The 24,177-nt window shown below is 18.2% G+C and overlaps 1 protein-coding gene across 1 annotated transcript; it reads left to right on the top strand.

Moving 5' to 3' along the window:
- Positions 1-218: 218 nt before the first annotated feature.
- HO133_000004 (uncharacterized protein) lies at positions 219-1,097 on the top strand (the record flags this gene model as incomplete). The annotated part of the gene is made up of 2 exons (XM_037290944.1): positions 219-482; positions 537-1,097. The coding sequence occupies 2 exons, from the start codon at positions 219-221 to the stop codon at positions 1,095-1,097; spliced, it is 825 nt and encodes a 274-aa protein (XP_037157818.1).
- Positions 1,098-24,177: the final 23,080 nt, after the last annotated feature.

Below are 24,177 nucleotides of genomic sequence, written 5' to 3'. Positions count from 1 at the left end.
ATCGAGAGGTTATAAATTAAGAAATATAAAAATAAGAAAGGAACGCGATTCTTAGAGTTTACCTTTTACGGTTAGTCTTAATTAGCCTCAATTAAGGTAGCTTAGCTTCACTTCTCGCGCCTTTAGGATTAGGCAACAACAAAAACTCCACGTTACGGTACCTTTTCACCCGCACACCTTACTTTGCTCAGCCTGCCTGCTCTAAACACAGCGACACCATGCTTCCACCACTTGACACGCGCAAAATAAACGCCCTCTTACGTGACGGTGATGAGGGTGAGGAGCTTGAGTGCGATCCTGATGATCACATAGGCATGCTCAAAGGGATGATCGCGGAGGATAGGAATTGGTCAGAGGGCGTGTTGATGTTACTGGAACTATGGCCAAGAACCAACCCACGATTCTATCGCAAGAAGCCTATGAGCACAAGCCATCCTTTATACCGCTCGGGAGGACCCAACAATTGGTGGATTGAACTCAACGTATGCTACCCATGCCGTCCCGCGGGAACCTTCGAATGCTGATCTTCCCTTCAGAACGTGTATTTCGGTCCCCTCCGCCTCAAACCGAGCTCTGGCGGCGTCATCAACATCTACACTTTCGGGGAGTACGCCAAGTCTTTCCAAATAATGGGTTGTCGTCAAAATTGGGTTGCCATGATCTCGTGGATCTGGGAGTACGCCAACAATCTTGATGCTGTGAAGCGGAAGAGCGAAGGTTCGGCGCTCCAGGCTCTGGTGTATTATGCCTTTATTAATGCATTTGCAGCATCCAATTTCTCCACCAGAGCAAATGATCAACGTCGGCGCGTCGAGAAGCCTTTACTCCATCAAGTTCTACACCCAGCAAAATTCAAGGCGCAACATGGAAGGTTGACGAAGGCGAAGGCGAAAGAACTAGCTGCGGCTCCAAAGAACCCAGACTCTGAGATGCACGACGTTGATGCCAGCTCCACTGCCTCAGATATGGCGATTTCATGTGGGAATACGAGTCTGGCAATACAAACAATGGGCATGAGGGATGATCATAGGACTCCTGATGCTACGGCTGTGGACATTGATTTCGAGGCCTTGGACGTGGTTGATCACGACTCGTGAGAGGGCAAAGGCTTCTGAAATGGTGGATTTCCATGGTTATGGAGCCTCGGTCCGTTCGGTCGCCCGTTCAGCACTATACATGTCCCACGAGGTTATGATAATGAGGCGAAACCATATCAGGGCTCACAGGTTAACGAAGTGCGGAGCATATGTTGGCGTTTGTACTATACCCAGCTTCCTGGTCAGCTCTTGCGACCACGACGGCATGCATTTTCCATAGGGCCCTTGTTCAAGCATGGGTTGCTATTCATCTTTGAGTGTTTGACTACGATCGAATGCATTTCACCTCGATGGATGGGTCTCTCAGTCTTCCATTTGAGACGTCACTCCCCTGCTGCCAATGACCTTCTCTCCATGAAAGTATGTTCTTCCCACCCTTCATACGCCTTCCCTGTACGTCACCTTCCCGGCGGTCTGCAGCATTTCACAGCCCCAATCCTTACTCACAGTAACCAAATCCCCTGGCGACGGACCGCGCAGGGACATAGACTGGGTATTTCTGTACCCCTACACCATACGATCGTTATCGCCTCCTCTCTCTCCTGCTTTCTCTCCTTCACGATCGCCAGCTTCTCCACTTCTCTTTTCTGACACCAATTCGACTGACGTTGCGCCGAGCCTTCACGCAAAGCGTTCTCACAGACAGCCCTATCATGGCTCCTCTTCAGTCCGAGAACTTTCCAAAGCCCCTGCTTTCAAAATCGATGCGGCATGTCCCGACTTATCTCCATTCCTTGATGGTCCCTCCTCACTCTCACTCACCGAACATAGACTCTTCACGTACGTCAAGCATGGAGGACTATGCAGCTTCTGAGCCCCTTCTCTATCCCCTCTCAACGAGCCTTATTGTCCCCCTCAAGCGCCTGAATGCCTTCATGCCAGCGGTAACCTGATCTTGACGAGGGGAAGATGAAGGAACGAGATTGTAGGTTGCCTTAGGAGTATAAAGACGTGTATCTTTTGATAAGCTGGGCGTATCTAAACAACGCCGAGAAGACCTTGGTATGAGGGTGATTGACTAGACTTTGCGTTGCGATTTACCCATGCGCACTAGATGTGGTTGAACCGCTCCAGTTGTGGTATGATACTGCGCATCTTTTTCACTCTAGATTGGTGTAAGGCAATACGGATGGTGTGAGAGTTTAAAGCTCCGCTTGTACGCTTAGATTGATTGATTGTTTGATTGTTTGATTAAATTATATTATCCTGAAGTCTTATCTTAGCTAGCCGACTATACGAGTTATATAATCTATCTAATTATTTTAACTAATTATATTATTCTAAATAATTAAAACTATATAAGTCGTCGTTATATCTTCGTATCTTTCTATAGTAAATTCTTAAGAAGATATACTCTACGAGTAAAGGTCTATGAATTAAATTTATAATTTTTTTTTTAATTAAGATTATCGAGTAAATAGATAAGTAATCTTTAATAAGCGAACTTTAATAAGCGATATTTAAATCCCTTACGCTTTAATAATTATAAGACTAAATTTAAGAATTTTTTTTCTTTAGAAGCCTATATTTTCTTCTATAATTTAAAAAAAAAATCTTAAAATTTTAATAGAAAATAAAAATGTTATTAGCTATCCGACTGTCGAGCGAACTTTAATAAGGATATTTTTTTAATGGTTGCGAACGCTAATTTATTTATCCGCGATAACTTAGTCGATTTAATTAAAGAGCGTAGTAACTCTAAATTTATTCGATAACCTCTCGAAGCTAATATAATAAATCTATCGAGAATACTTCGAATATCTATAACGCGTTTTTTTTCTTTTTTTCTTTATTATTTAATTAATTATAATTTAATATATCTAAAATTATTATTCTATCTATTTTTAATTAAAGTAAATTAAATAAAATCTTAAAGTATTAGAAATAAATTATTTAAATTAAAATTAGAAAGAAATATTTAAATTAATATAATAATCTACTTAAGTATATTTTATTACTTTTAGAATATTAATTATTATTTAACTATTAATTATCTTTTTAATAATATAAAAATATATTTATATTTAATATTTTATCTTATATAAATTAATATTATTTAGAAAAAACTCTATAAAAATATTAATTTATATATTTTTATATAGAAGAATTTAAACTCTAATTAAAAATCTATAAATATTTCGAAGTTTAAAATCTTTATCGCTATTATTATATATATAAAAAAATTTTACTTTTTTATTATATATAACTATTAAAAAACTAATAAAATTATTTTAATAATTTTTATTTTTATTAAAAAGATATCTTAAAATCGCTATTATCTATTTAGAAAATATATTTATTATTTTAATTTTTATAAAGAGAACTCTTTTATTATTAGCTAGAATAGATAAAAATAGTTTATATAATATAAGAAGCTTATATTATTTATAAATAAGATTTAAAAAAATTAAAAGACTCTTTAAATTTTCTTTTTTTATATAATAATTAACGAAAGTATAATATAAGAGATAGAGCGTATATTCTATATTACTTAGATCTTTATTATAAGAGCGTAGTTTACTAGCGATTAGCTAGCGAACATAGACTATAAAAGATATAGAGTCGTTATAAAATTTAATAATATATTTAATAATAGAATTAATCTCTAAGAAATATTAAAACTTCGAAGTATATAAAGTAGATCTATATTCGTTAAGTCTCTAGATATACGAAGTATATTATTAAAATTAGACTCTAAAAGAAATTCTAATATAATATATACGATGTCGAAGTCTTAGCGTAAGTAGCGTTAAGGCTTATAATAGTATTAGATCTAATATTAGATAAGCTAATTTTAAAGAGATATAAGCTATTTATAATAAAGGATAAAGAGTATCTTTATAGCTATACTTAATATTTCTTTAAATAAAATCTAGAGAGTAGATTAAAAATTAAGAATTTTAAAAAAATATTAATAATAGTATTTAAAATAGCTATTAAAATACTTCTCTCGAATATTATTCTCTTTATAAATAATTATTTTATAAAATTAAAGCTAATTATAATTTTAAAAGCTAGAGAAATTATAATATATAAAATTATAAAGTATAATTAAATAAATTTTTTAGAGTTACTAGTATTACGAGCGTATTTTATATCTTTCTTAATATATTATTTAGCTTTATAATCTATTAGAGCCTAGCGTATCTTAGTAGAAATACTTACTATTATCTAATATTCTCTATTTATATAATTATTCGATATCTAGTTATCTTATTTAATATATCTATATTAATATTATATCTATATTAATTCTAATACTATAACTAGATTACTTTATTTACTATATTTAAATTAATAAACGAATTTAAGAAATCTATTAATAGAGACTTTAATAAGATATTAAGTTAAATTATTATATTTCTAGATAAATCTATTATATAGATAATATATTATAAAGAGTATTTATTAAAATAGCGTAATAGTTTTATAATTAGTTAGAGAAATAAAGTAATTACTAGATTAATTTATTTATATAACTAATAAATTTAAAGAAATTATTATTTAACTTAATAATTATATAACTAATTCTTTAAATAATATAAAAGTATTTAAAAGAATAATATTTAAATTATTTATAATTTTTATAATAGTCTAAATAATCTATAAATTAAGAAAAAAAGTCTTTATAAAATATAATATTATTTTTCGAATTTATAATAAAGTCTTATAAAAGATATTATAAGAAATTTTTCTTTTCTCTTCTTTACTTAATATTTATAATATTAAAGACTTAAAAGAAATAACGTAATTCTCTTCTTCTTATTTTAAAATTATTATAAATTTCGAATATATAACTAAGTAAGATAAATTAAGTTAATAATCTCTTTACTTAAATATTTAATAATTAATAATTCTTACTATCTAATAATATAATAGAGAATATCAAAATTATTATAAATCTTTAATAAATTATTAATATTAATTAATTACGCTATTAAACTAATAAGAAGTCTAATTAATTTCTTATTATATTCTATAATCTCCGCTATTAATAAGATTAATTTCGAGATATAATTAAATAATATATTAATCTTAAGATTAAGAAGAATAAGATAGTAAATTAATAAAATAAGATTTAATAATATCTAAAGTAAGTTAATATTAAGATTAAAAAGTTATAAGAATATAATAAAAAGCTTTAATAATAACTAATAGCATTATAATTAGATATATTTAAGAACTTATAAATTATCTCTAATATATAAGTATTAATCTTATTAAAGTCTACTTAAATTCTACTCTCTATTTATAAAAAAGAGAAGTTTATTAAGCTATTAAATTCTTTCTTTTTTATTAATAATAAGAATTCTATATAGAAGAATTAATTAATAAAAATAAAGAAAAAGTTATTAAATAATAAAGATTACTACTCTATCGAAATATCTTAAATTACTTATCTTCTATTACGTATAGATAAAAAAGTAATCTCTTATACTCTAAATAGAAGATATAAAAATATTATAAATCTCTATATATTAATTAGCGAGGTTATAAATTAGCTAACTAAGATCTATAAAGAGATAAATTATTATAAGAAAATAAGATATAATTATAACTTTCTTTAATAGATAACTTAGTTCTTTAATAGATTTTATATAAAATTTATTAAACTTAATTTTATATTTAATTATAATAAAATTTATTTAAAGAATAATTTAGATATTAAGCTATAAATATATATTCGACTTTATATTATTTTTATAAGCCTTTCTAATTATAAGTTTATATCTCTAAAAGATATTAAAAAATATCTTATAAATAATAATAATTTATAGTGTATAGATTATAAACGATATCTAACTCTATCTCTTAATAAAATAACTTCTAAAACTATTATAACTCGAATAAGAAAGATAATTATCGCTATAACTAAGAATTATATCTTTCGCTATTATATCGAGTATTTATACTCTAAATACTTTTTAAAATATATTAAAAGCGATAATTAATATAGATTTAAGAAATTTAATATATTTTAATTATAAGAAGATAGATTATATAAAATAAAATTATTTAATATAGAGATAAAATAACGCTAATAAGAAGGCCTTATAAGATATAAGAATTTACGAACTTATTATTAATAATAAATATAAGATAAATCTATTAACTAACGCTTACGAAGTCTCTAAAAATTTAAAAAATAAATAATCTTTACTAAAATTATAATAAGAGGTATCTATAATATATATCTATTAAATATTCTTAATAACTTTTTAATATATCGTTCTTTTAGAATAGAAGTTACGCTATTATTATAAAAACGAAAATATTTACTTTAGAATACTCTTATTAATAATAAATATACTAGAATATATATAGTTATTAATAAGTTTCTAGTTTCTAAGATTTATAAAGAATTACTATTTAAATCAATTCTACTATCGAAATTTAAATCTTTAAAAAATTACGATAATCGAATTATAAGAAAATCTATTATCTATTATCTATTTTTAATATTAATAATAAATAATTATCGAAAGAGAACATAGTTTATATTTATTATCTCTCTTATATATAATATAATTTTAGAAAAACTATAAATAAATAAATATAAGATATTTCTTGATATAATAAAGAATAAGATTCTTTTTATATTAAATCGCTATAATTATAATAATAATAAGATCTTAATAATAAAGAATCTCGCTATCTTATTAAATTCGAAATTGAAATTCTTTATCTTATAGACTATTTTAAAGAAAAAATCTTCTTTTTAATTTATATATAACGATAATTTAAACTTTACTATCGACTTAAACGTCTTTAGCGAAATAATTAATAGAGAGAGATTTATATCTACTTTTAAAAATATAAAATAAAAATAAGATATAAACTTATAATCTATTAATATTATCGAAATTAATATTATATTATACTATTAATTAGCGCGTAATAAGAGAAATTAACTATTTATTCTTATTATAAATAAGATCTATAACTCGCTATTAAAGAAGTTATCTTCTTAAAAGAAATTATATAATTCTTATATATCGATTAATAAGCTATATTTTTATAATTTAGAAAAGAAATATAAGAGATATTATAAATCGAATTACTCTATTTAAATTAATGTTATTAAAATCGTTAGCCTTAAGAATATTAAATAAAAACTCTCTATCGAGTATTATAATTATTTAAATATTTTTAATAGAGAAAAGACGAATAAATTATTATTATATCGTTTTTATAATTATAAATTAAAATTTATTAAAATTAATATTATCGAATTATCGAAGAGTTAAGTCTATTTTATATTAGAATATAAGTTAGAATAAATTAAGAAGTATTTAGATAAGTATTTAAAAAAGGGCTTTATAATATCTAGTTATACTTCGTTCATATTCTCTATCTTATTTACTAAGAAATTAAACGAAGATTTATACTTTTATATAAACTATTAAAGACTAAATATTATTATTAAGAGAAATCGATATTTAATTTTATTAATAGATAAAGTTCTCGCGAGAATTTAGAGCTATAAATATCTTACTCGATTAAATATTATAATCGTATTTAATAAATTACGTATATATCTCGATAGTAAGAATTTTATTATATTTATTACCTCTTTAGATATATATAAATATCGAGTACTCTTCTTCGATTTAATTAATAGTCTAGCTATCTATTAGTAATATATAAATAATATTCTATTTAAATATCTAAATAACTTCTATTAAGTCTATCTCGACGATATTCTTATTTATAATTAATCGAGAAAGAAATATATATTATATATTTAAAAGATTTTTTAAAAGTTATAAGAGGCTAAATTATAGATAGATATTCTTAAATATAAGTTTTATATTTAAGAGACGAAGTTTTTAAGTCTTTTTATTTTAATTAACGACTTTTATATAAACTCTATTAAAATTAAAATTATTATTAAATAATCTATATTTATTAATTTAAAGAAGATATAGACCTTTATTAGCTTTTATAACTTCTATTATTAATTTATAAGAGACTTCTCGAAAATTATAAAATTAATAATAAAACTTATAGCTAAGAAAATAATATTTAATTAATTATCAATCTATTAGAAAGTCTTTTATTTACTAAAGATAACTATTATAAGAGCTTCGATTCTATATTATTTCGATAGATCGAAAAACGCTATACTCGAAATAGACTTCTCTAATTATATTAATAATAATATTCTATTCTAATATAATAATAATAAAATCTTATACTTGATAGCTTTCTATAGTAAGAACTTTATTTCAATTAAATATAATTATTAGATCTATAATAAGAAATTATTAATTATTATTCGCTATTTAGAATATTAATATTCTAGACTAAAATATATTAATATTTCTATTAAAATATTTATAGATTATAAAGATTTAATATATTTTATTAAAAAAAGAGATCTAAGCTATCGCTAAGCTCGCTATTTAGATATATTATTTAAATTTAATATTAAAATTATCTATTATCTAGAGTCTTAAAATATTAAGATTAATATATTTATATATATAGTTAATTTTATTTTAAATAATCTTAAGAATAAATACTTAAAGTAATAATATTAGATAATATTTATATCTAATTATTTAAAACTTAATAATAAAGATATTAAAATATATATTATTAACGATCTTATCTTCTATAAAATAATTTAAAAAAATAAAATTTATAAAATTTATAAAATTTATAAAATTTATAAAATTTATAAAATTTATAATAAAATTTATAAGATAATTATAAAAGATAAAAATATATTTCGCGAAGTTATATTTAATAGATACTTTATAGAGAATAAGATACTCTATTATAAAAATCGCTTATAAATATTAAAGAGTTTATTTATCGACGTTATTCGCGAAATATATAATTAATTATTATATAGATATTTCGATATAGTTTATATCTATAAGCTATTTAAATAAAAATATTATTAGCGAGATATAAAAGCTATCGTTATTATCTATATTTAAAACTACTATATTTATTATAGATCTAAAACCTCTCGCGATTAAGAATATAATCTATTATAATCTCTATTAATTTCTTAAAAGCGATAATAGAATATCTCGATAGACTTTATAATAAGTTTATTTATATTTAATAGATATAACACTATCTAAATAGCGATAGATTAATTTATTAAGAAATAATACTACGTTATATACTCTAATATAAATAAAGAAATTATAAATAAAAAGACGATTAATATATTATTTAAGAAGATCTTTTATTTATATAATCTATCGATATTAATAATTTCGAATAAAGACTCTTAATTTATATCGATAATATAAAAGTCTTTTATAAATAACTCGAGATTAAGACTAAGTTATTAATAGCTTTTTATTTTAAAATTAATAAATAGATTAAATAGACTAATTAAAATATAGAGTATTATCTTTAAATATATTATAATTATATATAAGATAATTAATCTAGATAATTATCTTTTATTTAGTTTATTAATAATACTACTACTTTTATAGCTATAGATATCTTATTATTCTTTATAAATAAAGGCTTTTACTCTTAAATAAGTTTTAGCTTAAATATTATTAATTATAATATTATTTATAAGCGTCTTAATACTACCTAAATAATAAATATTATCGAGTATATATAATAAATTTTTAATTATATTTAAAGTAATATAGATCGCGTTTAAAAGATTATAATAATTTAAATTAATAAGTAATATTAGAAGATTACTTTTAAAGTAGATAATATAGTCTTTCTTAATATCAAAAATATTATTTTAAATCGATTAATATAAAAGCTAGATAATAAGAGATATAGTTTATTTAAAGTAATAAATCTTATAAAAATCTTATATCGCTTAAAGCTTTTAGTAAATATAAAGATTTATAATATCTTTTATCTTAATCTCTTAAATTTTATATTAATAAACCTTTTACTTAAATAGATTAATTCTCTATTAAAGTATATTACTATTAAAAATTAGATTAAATAAATAATAAAAAAGATTATCGTCTTTATTTTTATTAATAACTATTTTAAATATAAAGTAAAATAAGAGAGTTTTAATAAGGATCTTAAATGATATAACTCGAATAATAGCGAATTCGAAAATTATTAAAATATAATTAACGATTCTATAAATAATACTTATAAGTAGTTTACTAATATCGAATATCTTAAATATTATATTTTTAAATAAACTAAAACTATTCGATATTTTAAAATATCTTTATTTTTTATATTTATAAACTAATTTCTTAAGTTTATATTATATTATAATAGTCTTATATTAAATCTATTAAATTAACTTCTCTACTTAATATAACTCTTAATATATTTTAAGATTATATTAGATTATACGCGGATCTTATTATTATTATTACTAAATATAATTAATATCGACTAAATAGCTTATTATAAAGAGGTTTACTCTAATATAATTTAATATTAGATTAAAATTTAATATCTATAACTTAATCTAATTTAAGACTTTTTAATTAATTAAGTTATATTATTTTATCAAAATTCTTTACGCTAGAATATTAACTCGAGAATTATTATTACTTATTAAAGTATTTATAATTATTACTCGCTTATTATCTTATTAATTTCTTTTAAATTAAAATCTCTATACTCGCTATATCTCTAGCTAGCGATAATATTAATAGAAAAACTAAGATACGAGCTCTCGCTATTTATACTATTATCGAGGAATATTATAATATTAAAGATTTTAGATATTAAAAGTTCTTTATTATTTTATCGATTTTTAAGCGAGCGTATATATATACTATTTTTATTACTATTTTACTTATTAATATATATAAAAGAATAAGATAGAGCTAAGCTTAAAAATCTTAAATTTATATATATAGTTAATTATAAATTCGAATTCGCTATACTCTTTAATTAGATCGACTAAGTTATTGTAAGTAAATAAATTAGCGTTCGTAATTATTAAAATCTCGCCCTTTTACGTCTTTCTTATTAAAAATTAGATATATATTATTCATAAATAAAATAACTTTTTTATTTTCTATTAAAATTTTGAAATTTCTTTTTTAAGTTATAAAGCGTAGTTTGCGCTATTCAATGCTAAAAGAATTATAAAAGTTAATCTTATAATTATTGAAAAGTAAGAAGCTTAAATATCGTTTAGTAAAGTTCGCTCGATAGCTTTAATTAAAAAATAGATGTATATTATTTAATTTTAGAATAACCTTTTTATTTCTTATTAAACTTTTAAGATTTTTTATTTAAATTATAAAACGTAATATGAGCTTTTAGATAAAATAAGAAATTTTAAATTTAATTTTATAGATATTTAAAGATAAGGAATTTAGATATCGCTTATCAAAGATCGCTTATCAAAATTTACTCGATAGCGCTAATTAAAAAAAAAAAATTATGAATTTAATTTATAGGCCTTTATTTGTAAAAGTATCATTCTATAAGAAAAGAGAGATAGTATTATAAGCGTATTCTATATCTCTCTTAATATATTATTTAGCTCTATAATCTATTAGAGTCTAGCGTATCTTAATAGAGATATCTACTATTATCTAATATCTTCTATTTATATAATTATTCGATATCTAGTTATCTTATTTAATATATCTATATTAATTCTAATAATTTATAGAAATAAAGAAGATCTTTATAAAGAATATTCTTTATAAAGTACTTACTATAATAATCTAGAATAATATTTTATATATAATCTAATAAGATAATAATTTTATATTAAAATTTATTATTATATATAATATTTAAAAAATTAATAATATTATTTTTAAAAAGAGAAAATATTTTAATAAGATAAATATTAATATTTATATTATTTTATTAATTTTTAAAAAAAATAAAAAAAATATCGAGAAGAAGATATTTAATATTTCTAAGATTTTTTATTATTATAATAAATATATAAAAAAGATTAATTAATTTAATATTTTAATAATTATATATATATCTTAGCGAGCTTATAATTAAAATTAAATATCTTTATTTAATTAATATTTAGATATAAGTCTTATTAATATTTATTATTTTTATAAATTAATAAAATAAAAATATTAAGAGTATTAGAAATTTTTAAAATAAATAATTATAATATTATTAAAAAAAGAAGACTTCTTCGCTTAAAAATATTTATTTTTATTCTCTATTATTATATTATTAAAATAATTATAAAATAATTATAATTAATAGAATTTAAAGAATAATTATATATATATTTAATATTATATAAATATTAAAAAAAGAGATTTTAATAAAGAGATTAATAATAATAATAATATTTTTTTAAAAATTAAAAAGAAATATAATATATATAAAGTCTTCTTATATTATAAAGAAAATTATATAAAGTAATTTTATAATAAAATAATTACTATATAATCTTTAGATTAGATATAAATTATTTATAATAAATTATATAATAAGAGTAAGTTAGTAATAGAGATAATAGTAAGAAAAAATGAATTTATTATATATAAGAGATTATCGAATAATTAGCTATATATATAAATTTAAGATTTTTAAGATTAGCTCTATCTTATTCTTTTATATATACTAATTACGTAAAAACTCTCTTATTTAATAATCGTATTCTATTTTTTAACTATTTATCTCTATATATTTTTATTATTAATTTTTATTATTGATTTTTTTTAAGAATAAGTTTATATATTTAATACTTTTTATAAATAAACGATTATATACTACGATTGACTTTCTCGCTTAGTTTATATTCTCTTAATTATCTCTCTATTTTTTATTCTTATAAATCGTTATCTTTTAAATTTATCTCTTTTAAACTTTTTCTTAATTAATTAAAATCGTAATTTGAGCGTTATTACTTTATGAATTTAGTAAAATTCTCTAGATTTCTTCTCTTTCTCTTATAATACTATTTTGAGTAAACTTTAAAATCGAATAATAAACGTTCTTAACGTTTTAAAAGTAATTATTTATCTAATTTTAATTTATTTAAACCTTTAAAACTCTAATCTATTAAAAGTTTATACTCTTATATTTCTTATTCTTTCTATTTCTCTCTTCTATATTACGTATATCTTTTTCTATATTTTAATAAGAGTTTTTATAAATTAAATATTTATTAATCGCTTTCTTATAGATCTCATAATAATACTTCTTAGAGTGTTTTTTATATAGTTATTTATTTTTAATAGAGTATATAGTTAATAAATAATCGTATTATTTATATTCGAAGTATTAATAATTTAATAATAATTTAATAATAAGTTAATTACTTTTTTTAATTATGAGTCTTCTTCTTTAACTCTTTTAAATAACTATAATTATATCGTCGTCGTTATTAATTAATATAAAGAGTTTAATTAAGAAGAAGTATTAAAAATAAATATAATTAGCTCTATATTACTAGTAACTTAATAAGAATATATATTTATTAATCTTTATACTTTATAAGTAAAGGCCTATAAATTATTTATGAAGTTAAATTTTTCTAAGTTAAATAAAATTAGATTTTTTTAAGTTAAATAGAATTTTAACTCTAGTTCTAGATCAAATCAAACTCTAATCGCTTATTATATATTGTTAACTTATTTTTATTATTACGAAATTAATAAAGAATATAAAAGCTTTAACTCTAAATTAAACTAAACTCTACTTATTTTCTATATAATAAATAATTTACTTCTATTATTATAAGTCGCTAATTAATTATATTCTTATCTAAAGAAGAAGTATTTACTTAATAATTTTATCTTTAATATATCTTATTAATCGAGTAGATTATTTTTTTAATAAATTATTTAAAATTATAATTAATAAATTAATCTTATTAATAACTTAATTTAAAGTTATATAAAAATAATTATAAATAAAAGTTTTAAAATATAGATATAGATTAACTTATTATAATAATTAGCTTTAAAACTTATTAATTATTATATTAAAGACTAATTAAATTAAAAATTAAATATATTAAAAAAAAGTATATAGATTATTTAAATTAGATAAAGTTAGAGAAATATATAATATATAATATTATTTATTATTATATTTATCTCTAAAAATATAATAATCGAGTATCTTAAATCTAATATATTTAATTTATAGATATATTCTATTATATAGATCTATATACTATTTTAAATTTCTTAATAATATTATTATATAATTTTATTTTAATTTTAAGTAATAAAATAAAAGTAAAATTAATTTAAAGATATTTATTATTTTAATAGATAGAAGAAAGCTATCTTTCTTATTAATAACTTAATTTCTATTATTATAAATAATCTTAGTTTTAAAGAACTTATTAAAAATTTAATTATCGAATTAATTGATATATAAAGCTCTAGCTTTATATAGTATTAAAGGTTTTTTTCATTAATAGAATCGTATTTTATATATAAAATAGTCTTATATATTAATAGTACTTTACTACTATCGCCGCTAGTTAGTAAGCTGAGAATTAGAGAATAAATAGCGTATTATCTATTAAATTAGTACGCGTAAGAACGTATTTCTTTAGTATATTCTTCATCTATTCACCTGCTACGAGGCTATAAAGAACGATCTCGAGTTAAATGCGTGAGGATAACGAAGAATAGTAAATATAATAGTCGAAATAGTATATATAGAATAAGTATAAAATAACTAAATCGATTATATATAGAATAGATATAAAAAGACTAAAATAGTAAGACTAAGGTAACTAAAGTAAGTACTTAATTAACTATATAGATAACTAAGTAATCTTTATATTCTCTTAAAAATACTAGCTTTATATAATTAAATTCCTAGTTATTTTAAAATAGTTATTTAGAATTATACTTTATATGCAAAATAGTCTTATAGTTAACTACGGCTTTATATATTAATTAATTCGATATTAAATTAAGTAATATTCTTATTAAGAGTATAGAAAATTATTTTAAATATATAGAAATTAGCTATTTAATATAGGTTAAGCTTATTATAAATAATATTAATTAATTAAATAATAAAGTTATTTAATAACTACTCGATAGATTAATTAATTGCTTTTTATTCTTCGAAGTTTATTAAAATCTTATTATCTATATTTAATAATCTCTAGATAAGTTTCTTTATATTAATTTAATCTTAATTAATTAAATTCGAGTTTCAAAATCTTATATTTTCTATTAATTTAAGAATTTAAATATAATTTTAAAAATAGAATATTTTTAATATAGCTTAAGCGATATAATCTAATTTAATACTTTTAATAATTAAAAAAATTTAATAAAAACTATTATAGAAGTATATAACTATATTATTAAAAGAAGTAAGATTTTTTTTAAATATCTTAAAATATATAATCGATAATCTTAATATTATAGCGATTTTATATAAAAATCTTATTTTAAAAAATAAGCTTAATCGTCTTTAATAATTAAGCTAAATTAAACTCTATTAATATATTATAATTAAATTACATAGTAATATTAAAAAAATCTTAAAGTAAAAATAAATAATAAGATTATTTTAAAGAAGAATAGAGATAATTTTAGATGAAGTTATAGTAATAACTATTTTAAAGTTATTTTATATTTTTTATAATATAATATTTTAAAGTATAATCTTATTAATATCTTTATAGCTATTAAAAAAAAAGAGTTAATTATTAAAATAAAAGATTATATTTTAAATAGTATTAATTATAGCGATTTAATTATTATTAAAATTTATTTATATTTATTTTTAAATATTAATTTAATAGCTATATACTTCGCGTAGAAATTAAATTTAATTATTAATATAACATTATTTATAATTTCGCTAGATTTATAAATATATTAAAGTTAATAATAAGATTAATATTCTTTATAAAAATAATTTTTTTTTAAGTAAATTTAAATTAAATAAAGATAAAAGTTTTTCACGATAGTTTACTTATATTATATATTATTTAATAGAAAGAGAATATAATATTAAATTTAAAAAATATAAATAAGATTATTAAATAATCTAAATAAAGAAAAATATATATTAATTAAGAAATATATATAAAATATAAGAGAAGAATTAAATTACTTATAAATAAAAAAATAAAAAATATATCTAGCTTAAAAAGTTTTAATAACTAAAAAGAGAATATTATATTAAATTATATTATAATATTATAAAATTATCGTTAACGCGAAGATCTTTTTATTCTATAATTTAAAATACTTTAACTTATAAAAGAAATTATTAAAAAAAAAATCTAACGCGAAAAGTTTTAATATATAAAAAAAGAAATATTATATTAAAAAAAGTCGTAATATTTTAATATTATTATTAACGCGATAAGCTATTTATATTATATTTAAAAAAATTCTATTTAATAGAAAAGAAAATATCTATATATTTTAATTTATAATTATTTTATAAATCTAGAGAATTATCGAGTTTATATTATAATAGAATTATTATAAAAAGATCTTATAAGCGATATTCTCTCTATTAAACTACTATTTTATTTAATATTTAATTCTATTTAACGTTATTATAAAGTAAACTTTTTACTATATAAATATTATAATAAAAAAAAAATTATTATTTATTATATATAAGTTTTTAAAAAATATAGAATTTAATATATTTAGAAGAAGATATCGTAGATAAAAAAGCTTCTTAATATTTAAATTAATATAATATATTCTTATAATAATATCTCTAAGTCTTTAATATAAACTTTATTTAAATATATCTTACTTATTTTTTTTTAATATATTACTTTAATAAATCGATATAGAAGAAATCTTTTATTTATCTTTATTATTAATATTATTAATTTAATTAAAAGAAGACTATTAGCTTAATCTAATATTTATATACTATATTAATTATTTAATTAGATTATTATTATTATTAAATATTATATTATATTAATTTAAATAATAAATAAATAATTCTTTAATAAAAGAATTATAAGTATATAATTTAAAGTTAAAAATCCTTTAATAAACTTTGGCAGAGTTTATTTATTATATATTTTAATACTTTTAAATCTTATTTATCTAATCTAAATTTATATTATCTTAATTTATATTATTTTTATACTCTATTTAAAGACTAGCTTAATTACTAATATTTAAAAATATATTTATAAATTTTAATATTAATATAAATCTTTATATTAATATAAATATTATATTTAACTAATAAATAAAGATTATAAAATATTACTTAATAATTCTATTTAAATTTATTATTTAATATCTTAATAGACTTATATTAATAATATATAAAGTATTTAAAGTCTAATTTAAAAATAATATAATCGCTAAAGTTCTTTAAAAACTATTTATTATATATATTCTTATCTAAATTCTAGTAAGATAAAATAATATCTATTTTATTAATAATATATTAGCTATAATTTCTATAAAGTATATATCTAATAATAATTATATAGAGATTAAAAAATAAATTTTAATTAAAAATTTTAATATTAATATTAATATCTATTTTAATAATATTAAAAAATCGATTTTTAGAATATAATATAATAAGAATATAAGTATATAATAAATCTCGTTTTTAAAATTCTATAATATAGATATAGATTAAAACTCGATTTATTATTTATAAAGTTAGTTAGAATTAAAATTAATCGATATTTTAATTAATTATATTTCGTCTTTATAGAGATAAAGAAATTTTTTAAATAATATTATAAGGCTAATTAATAGAAATTATAATATATAAAAAACTAAATTATATTAGAAGTACTTTTAAAGATTATAATCTATATTAATTATCTAATTAATATATTATCTAAAAAATTACTCTATTAAATAAAAAGAAAAAGAGCTATTATATTATAATAGAGAATAAAAAAAATAAAAATATATCTAATATCTTTCTCTTTAGAATATTATTTATAAGAATCTTTAGTTTTAATCTAAATATTCTAATAATTAGATTAAATTAATTAATAATTTATTTATTAAATAGAAGATTTTTAATAATCTCGATTTATTTTAAATTATAAATAAAAGTTATAAAGAGATTTAGTTAGTCGAATTTAATAAATAGAATAATAATATTTTAATAGAGTTATTTTATAAATTATAAATCTTTTTAATAGAAGAAAGAGAGAATAATATATTATATATTAGTTTAATTATTTATAATAGCTTTATTAGCGTAAGTATTAATAAATATTTAATAAATATTAATTTAAATAATTTTCTAATTTATCTTTAATTAATAAAGTTTATTACTTTTAGTAATTATATAGATATTATAAATAAAATATTATAATAGTCTATTATAGTAAAAAAGATAATTAAACTTATTAAAATAATTTTATATTATATATTTATAAAAAGTTAATAATAAATAGAATAGAAGAAATAGATAATATAGATTTATAATATAAAATAAATATTACTTATATAGAGTTATCTTAATTAATAATTTCTTTAATTCATAGAATAATTTCGTTATTTCTATTTTATTAGATAAAAAGACTTTTATTTAATATATTATCTATATTAAATATATTATTATATTATAATTATTTATTAAATAAGAAGATAAGAGAATAGCGTAAAGGTATATAGATTAGATATTAATATAAAATACTAAATCTTTTATTACTTTAAATCTTTATTAATATATCTCTAATTTTAAATATATTTAATAAATTATTAATATTATTCTTCTAAACGATAGCGACTTTATTTAAAATAAAATAATTATAAATATATAAATTATAATATTATAGATTCTTATAAAGTAGCTTATAATCTCTTATATTTAAATTAATCTTTAATCTTTTAAATATTAATTTAAGAGTATTAATATAAAGATTAATACTTTTAAAAATTATAATTATTTTATAATAAAGTATTTAATTAATATAATTATAATAGCTATATCTAGTAAAATTAATATAAAAAACGCGATTAGAAGAAAGTTATATTATATTATAAATTAATTTTAAATATTATTTATAATATAGATTTAATTAAAGATCGATTTTTCGCTCTTTAAAGGCGCTAGAGTAGATATATATATAGTAATTACTCTCTAGATTTTATATATATAGAGAATAATTAAATAATTAATAGTAATTTATTATAAAGTTATAAAGATTATATTATTATATTAAACGCTATAATAATAAAATTTAAAATCTCTAATATTAAAGAATAAAGAATTTAATTAATAATATACTCGCTAAAATTAATTAAATTATTTATACTTATTTTAATATTCTTATAATTTTATTCTATATTATCTACTTTTTAATTAATATCTATTTTAAATATATTAACTTTAATCTTTTCGCTATTATAATATTATTTAACTATTTTATCTTTCTATAATATTATATTATAGCTATTATAAATTTAATTTATAGAATTTAAATTATATTATATAGACTTTATAATATATAAATAACGCGCGATATAGCTAATAAGCTTTATTAAAGATTAAATAAAATCTAAATAAGAGTTAAAAGATAAGTTAAAAGAATATAAGTTATCGAAAAAGTTACTATTAAAGAAATTTATTAATAAGTCTTATAATAGAGAATCTTCGATAGCGTTTTTCTCTTATTTAAAAGCTTCTTCTTAATAATATTTAGAGACTTTAAAATAGAATAATAAAAAATAAATAAAAGAGAAAGACGCGTTTTAAAAGATAATATTATTAAATTCAATAATATTATAGCTAATTTAAAAAGAGTATATAGAGGAAAATATATTTATTTGAGCTCTTTTTAAAAGTTTTTTAACGCGTTTATAAATAGTAGTAAATATTTATTAAACTCGCTTACGATCTTAATTACTTATAATAACGAATTCGTTAAGAAATAATCTAAGAGCGTTAATAAAGGCTCTAAAAAGTAAATAAAAGGGATATATATATCTTATAGATTTAATAATATAAGAGCGAGAGATAAAGAGAATAAATATATTTATATTAATAAAATTAGTAGAATTAATAAAGTAATAGAGAAATAATAATTATATAAATAGATGAAAGAATTATTATCTAATCTCGGATATATTTAATATAATTATAATATTTAAATATTAATTTAACTTATTAGTAATAGACTAAACTTTATAATTCTTATAGCGTTAGAAAGCGTAAATTAAGCTCTATAATTTACGAAATTATAAGATAATAGTATTTTTAGAGAGCTAGTTATTTTAGAGTATAAGACTTCTATATATAGATTTTTATAGATTTTTAATAATTACGAACGCTAATTTATTTATTTATAATATCTAATTAAAAAGTCTAGACCTAACGAATCTATAATTAGCTATATATATAAATTTAGAATTTTCTAATTTAATCTTATCTTATTCTTTTATATATACTAATATCTTCTATTAGAATTAATATAGAGTTAATAGTTATATACATATATTAAATTAAGATAATTAAGTAAGAAGTAATTATATATAAGAGAGAGAGAACTTATATAAAATAAAAAGCTCTTCGCTAGATAACTAGATTATAATAGAGTTAGTCTATATAAAAGAAGATATTAAAGAATATATAGTATTAAGAGAATATAGATTTACTATATTAAAGAATATATAAATATAGAGTATACTCGTAATATATTCTAGTTCTTTAAAATATTATCTATTCAGTCTTCAATTTATTAACTACTTATTATAAACGTAATATTTATATAACTCTAAATTAATAATTATATCTTTCTTTAATACTTTATTTCTCTCTTCGAAATTAATTAACTTAATATTAAGAGAGCTCTTTATTACTCTCTTCTTATATATATCTATCTAATCGATTTAAACGATATCGAGACTTAGAATATAAGCGTTTTTAAATTAAAATAACTTAATAACTACGACTATTTTCTTACTATTAAATAGTCGAATCTTTATTTTATAAAGTAAGAAAATATATATCTTTATCATCGTCTTTACGCTATTACTAAGCTTTAATATTTATTTCTTATAATCTCTTAAAGTATATACTTTCTTATTATTTACTATCGTAATATAAATATTATTACTTTTTAATCTTTTAATCGCTATAATAAACTTATTAACTATTATAATTATCTTAATTAATATTCTTATCTATATTATCTTATTCACTCTATCGTTATATAACTTAATTATATTTTTATTTTATTTATTATAAAAATATTTAATATTATTTAGATAATATTAAAGAAAGAGAAAAAACTATTAATACGCGATTTAATACGCTCGCGTAATTAATATTTAAGAGAATACTTTCTATTACGATTACTTAATACTTAATATACGTAATTCTTTCGTCTATAAAGTCGTCTCGATTATTCGATTCGATAATAAGCTTATATACTTCGTCTAGAACTATTTAAATCTTCGACTTCTTAATTATTCTTTTAATAAGTTATATTATTACTTTAAGAATAATAGTTATCTTATTTATTAATAATAATTTCTAATCTTTATTTATTATCTTTAATATAGTATTAATTTATAATTTTGATATAATAATATATTCTTTAAAATCGTAATATTTATTATCTTATTCGAGTTAGATAATCTTATTAGATATAGCTTTAAAATTAAGCGTCTCTTAAGATTAATTAAAATAGATATTATTACTCTTATAAAATACTTTAACTATAATTACTTTCTATAATTTAATAATATAATATAAGCGTTATACGAAAGTTTTTAATTTTTTTACGCTTAGAGAAGTTAATTCTTTTAAGAAATTATTATAATTTAACTTATATATATATAGTATAAAAGATATTAATTATATATATAATTTATAAATAGATATATACGATATTAAGTCTACGCTAATAGTTCTATAAGTATCTCTAAGATATCTTATAATAAATTCTCTAATCTATTTATAAAGCTATAATTAAAAAATAAATTAGCGCGTTTATAGAAATATAATTATTACTTCTAATTAATAATCGTCGAGTTAAGATTATAAATTAGCTTCGAAAAACGCGTTTCTTTAAAACGCGACTATTTTATATACTTTTTAAAGATATTACTTTTCTAACGTATTAAATACGATTTTTTAATTTAATAAGTCTTAAAACGAGACTATAATAAACTTAATTATTAATTTATCGTCGAGTAAGCGTAAAAAAAGTATTTATAATAAGATATTAATTATAATAAATCGATAAATTAAGATAATAAGATATCTTTTTATAATTAAAAGATTAACTTAATATAGTTATTAAATTTATTTTATAATAAAATTACTTTAAAATATAATATATTTAATAATATTAGAATTAATCGTAATTTTATTTTTATAAATATATTTTAAATAGAGATTTACTTTTAAAAAAGAATAAAAGATAAATATAAAATTATCTTTTATCTTTAAACTAATAATTAAATTAAACGTTAGAATTAGTTATTAAAGTATTACTTATAAGTTTATTTTAATAGAAAATAAGATAATTAAATAATATACTTATTAATTATAGAGTTTATTTTTTAATAAAGCGGATATAAGATATTAAAAAAAAAACTACGTAATATATAACTATTATTTAATCTTAAATCTAATTATTAAGAATAATAGTTTTAAGAGAAAGATATTAACGGCGAAAGAATACGCGAAAAAGATTTATATTAGTATATATAAAAGAATAAGATAAAGTTAAGCTTAAAAATCTTAAATTTATATATATATTAAATTATTAATTCGAGTTCTCTACGCTTTTTAGCTAGATCGACTAATTTATCGCGAATAAATAAATTAGCGTTCGTAATTATTAAAATCTCGCTCTATCGCGTCTTTCTTATTAAAAAAAATAGATATATATTATTAAAATATAGAATAACCTTTTTATTTTTCATTAAAATTTTAACATTAATTTTTAAAAATTTAAAACGCTATTTATACTTTTCGAATTTTTAAGAATTTTAAAATTTAGTCTTATAATTATTAAAGCGTAAGGAATTTAAATATCGCTTATTAAAGTTCGCTCGATAGTCGAATAGCTCTAATTAAATATATATTATTTAATTTTAAAATAACTTTTTTATTTTCTATTAATATTTAAGATTTTTCTTTTAAATTATAGAACGAAATATAGACTTTTAGAAAAGATAAGAATTTTTAAATTTAGTTCTATAATTATTAAAGAGTAAGAAACTTAAATATCGCTTATTAAAGTTCGCTTATTAAAGATTACTTATCTACTTACTCGATAGCTCTAATTTAAAAAAAATCATAAATTTCATTTATAGATCTTTACTCGTATTATATAAAAGCTTAGCGAATTAATAGCGTAAACTTAGCGAATTAAAAATAAAGATTTTTAGTAACATATATTAGTCCTAAGAATTTAAGAAAGAAGATTTAATAATATTATTAATAAAAGATCTTAAGTAAAAATAATTAAATTAGAAGCTTTTAAATAAGATAATTAATTTATTCTATATTTAAAAGTATATCGAAAAGTAAATATAGCGCTTAGTTTTATTATTTATTTATTAAATTTATATCGTTTTTTATATATCTCTATAAAAGCTATATAAACGTAGAATAAAGACTATTAATATATTTAAGTATATTAGAATTAAAACTTATTAATAATATTAAGAGATAGAAAGTAAAAAAGATTTTTAATAAATATAAATAAAAAGATAAGATAGGGTATCTTAGTTAATAAGTAAAATATTCTATTAAATATAATTAATAAGTCTTAAAGAAGAATATAAAGTATATAAAAGAGTTACGTATAGAGTTTTAGAAATTGAAGTTATAAAAGTAAAAGCGAAGAATATAATATATATAAAGTAAAAAAAGAGTTTAAAGATTAACGATTTTAAAAATAATTTAGAGAATTAAAAGTAGTAAATATATAAAAAATAATTATATATTCGAAGATATAATATAGTTAAAATGAATAAAAAACGCTAGACGATTATAATATTACGATATTATAATAATAAAATTAACGTTAAATTATACAATAATATTTAAATCGAAGTTAATTAATATATATAAAAGAATAAGATAGAGCTAATTTAAAAAATCTTAAATTTATATATATAGTTAATTATAAATTTAAGTTCGCTACGCTCTTTAATTAAATTAACTATATAAGCTCGTTAGCTCTTTTAAGACTTCTTATTAAAAA

Source organism: Letharia lupina (assembly GCF_014066315.1).
Source record: "Letharia lupina isolate WasteWater1 chromosome Unknown contig_1, whole genome shotgun sequence".
Lineage (NCBI taxonomy): Eukaryota > Fungi > Ascomycota > Lecanoromycetes > Lecanorales > Parmeliaceae > Letharia > Letharia lupina.
This window is presented reverse-complemented; position numbering and strand designations above follow the sequence as displayed.